The following is a 1,644-nucleotide window of genomic DNA, read 5'->3' as shown; positions in this document are numbered from 1 at the left end:
ATATATATAAAGAAAGAAAAAAACACTCTTTAACCCTTTAGCATTCAGATTATTGTCAAATGTAATGCTTTTTCAGACACTGTTTTTTTAAAATTAATTCTATGCAATATCTCATAGCTTCGAAATTTGGCTGATGTAATTATATACTTTTAGAATGACATTGAAGGGTAGGTGTGAGAGGCTGGATCTGGTGGGTTTCAACATAAAACAGGTTAAACATTTGGGCCTGATGTGACTCCTTTAAATGCTTTAAGGGTTAATGTGGTTGGTGTTAGTAAGGGCATCCAGCCATAGAAGCCATGCCAAAACAGGCATGAGAGCCTGGTGCAGTCTTCTGGCTAATCAGCTCCTGTTGAACCATCCGACCCATGCTAGCATGGAAAAACAGACGTTAAATGATGATTATGATGATGATGTCCTTTAATTTTTGACAAACTTGTTTTCTCTTTCTACATGCAATTGAACTTCTTTCAGCACGGTTCAGGAAGGTGCAAGACGGTTTGTTCACGGGATCTGTGGAAGCCCTAGACACTGTTAACAACACGTACAGAGTGATCTTCGACCGAGCTGGCTTGGGTACGCATTCCATCTCCGACTACGAGGTTTTGGTAAGTCCTGCTGTTCTTTTCCTCCTCCTCCTCCTTCCTCCCTTTCCTCTTCTCTCTCAGAACAATCTTCAGCTATTCTGGGATTTCCTCCAAATGCTTGAGCTTGGAAATGCATCCTCACGCACACAGGTATAACACCAAGTTTATATATATTTGAATTATAGAATGGAAGTATCTCTATAGTAAAAACTATTGATATAACACTACATATGTATATATAACCACTCTCTGAGTGGTTGGCCTTAGGAAGGGCATCCAGCTGTAGAAACTCTGCCAAATCAGATTGGAGCCTGGTGTAGTCATCTGGTTTCACCAGTCCTCAGTCAAATCGTCCAACCCATGCTAGCATGGAAAGTGGACGTTAAACGATGATGATGATGTCTACAAAAGGATTTTTGCTGGATGAAAATCACAGCTTCTGGCCAGATTTGGCCAGTTTGAACATAAGACAAGTCGAATATTTGGGCCTGATAATGGCCGGTTTAACTGCTAAAGGATTAACTCTCTGTTACTGCAGTACAAAATACCCGACCCCCTTTTCTATGAGCACTGGGCCCCAAGTTGATAAAATTCAAAAATGTTTTTCTTTTTTTTTATTCCAAAGAGCACAAGTCCACAAGAAACGACACCATTATCAGCCTTTCAGCAGCGGCACCGATCGAAGTTGACGACATCCCATCCTCCGAGGTTTGCTCCTCGGATAGGGTCACCCAGTCACCAACTGGTAAGCTTCTATAATTGTCTCATCATTATTATTATTATTATTATTATTATTATTATTATTATTATTGTTCAGTAGTTTTATTTTTATAACGTGCTTTCACTTCACTACCGAGCGCAGCTCTCTGTGCCTTGGGTATGTGCTGTGGTTTGCTGTGATGCTCTTATGGTTACTGTATTGAAAGTGTTTTGCGTAGGATGTGTGCTGTGCCCAGTAGTGCAATTTTCTGTATGTTATATATATTTGTAAGTCCTGGTGTTTTTGTTATGCATTTGTCTGAATATTTTTTTATTATACCTAAGGCATTATTATTAT

The 1,644-nt window shown here is 39.5% G+C and overlaps 1 protein-coding gene across 1 annotated transcript in view; it reads left to right on the top strand.

Moving 5' to 3' along the window:
- Positions 1–1,644, top strand: part of LOC106880031 (protein lin-9 homolog) — a 20,396-nt gene that overhangs the window by 9,788 nt on the left and 8,964 nt on the right. Inside the window, exons 6-7 of the mRNA XM_052976807.1 lie at positions 475–608; positions 1,213–1,332. Coding sequence (XP_052832767.1) covers positions 475–608; positions 1,213–1,332 — 254 coding nt within the window. The remainder of the gene's footprint in view (positions 1–474; positions 609–1,212; positions 1,333–1,644) is intronic.

This window comes from Octopus bimaculoides, chromosome 25 (genome assembly GCF_001194135.2).
Source record: "Octopus bimaculoides isolate UCB-OBI-ISO-001 chromosome 25, ASM119413v2, whole genome shotgun sequence".
NCBI lineage: Eukaryota > Metazoa > Mollusca > Cephalopoda > Octopoda > Octopodidae > Octopus > Octopus bimaculoides.
The sequence above is the reverse complement of the archived record's forward strand: the minus strand, read 5'-3'. Positions and strand labels throughout refer to the sequence as shown.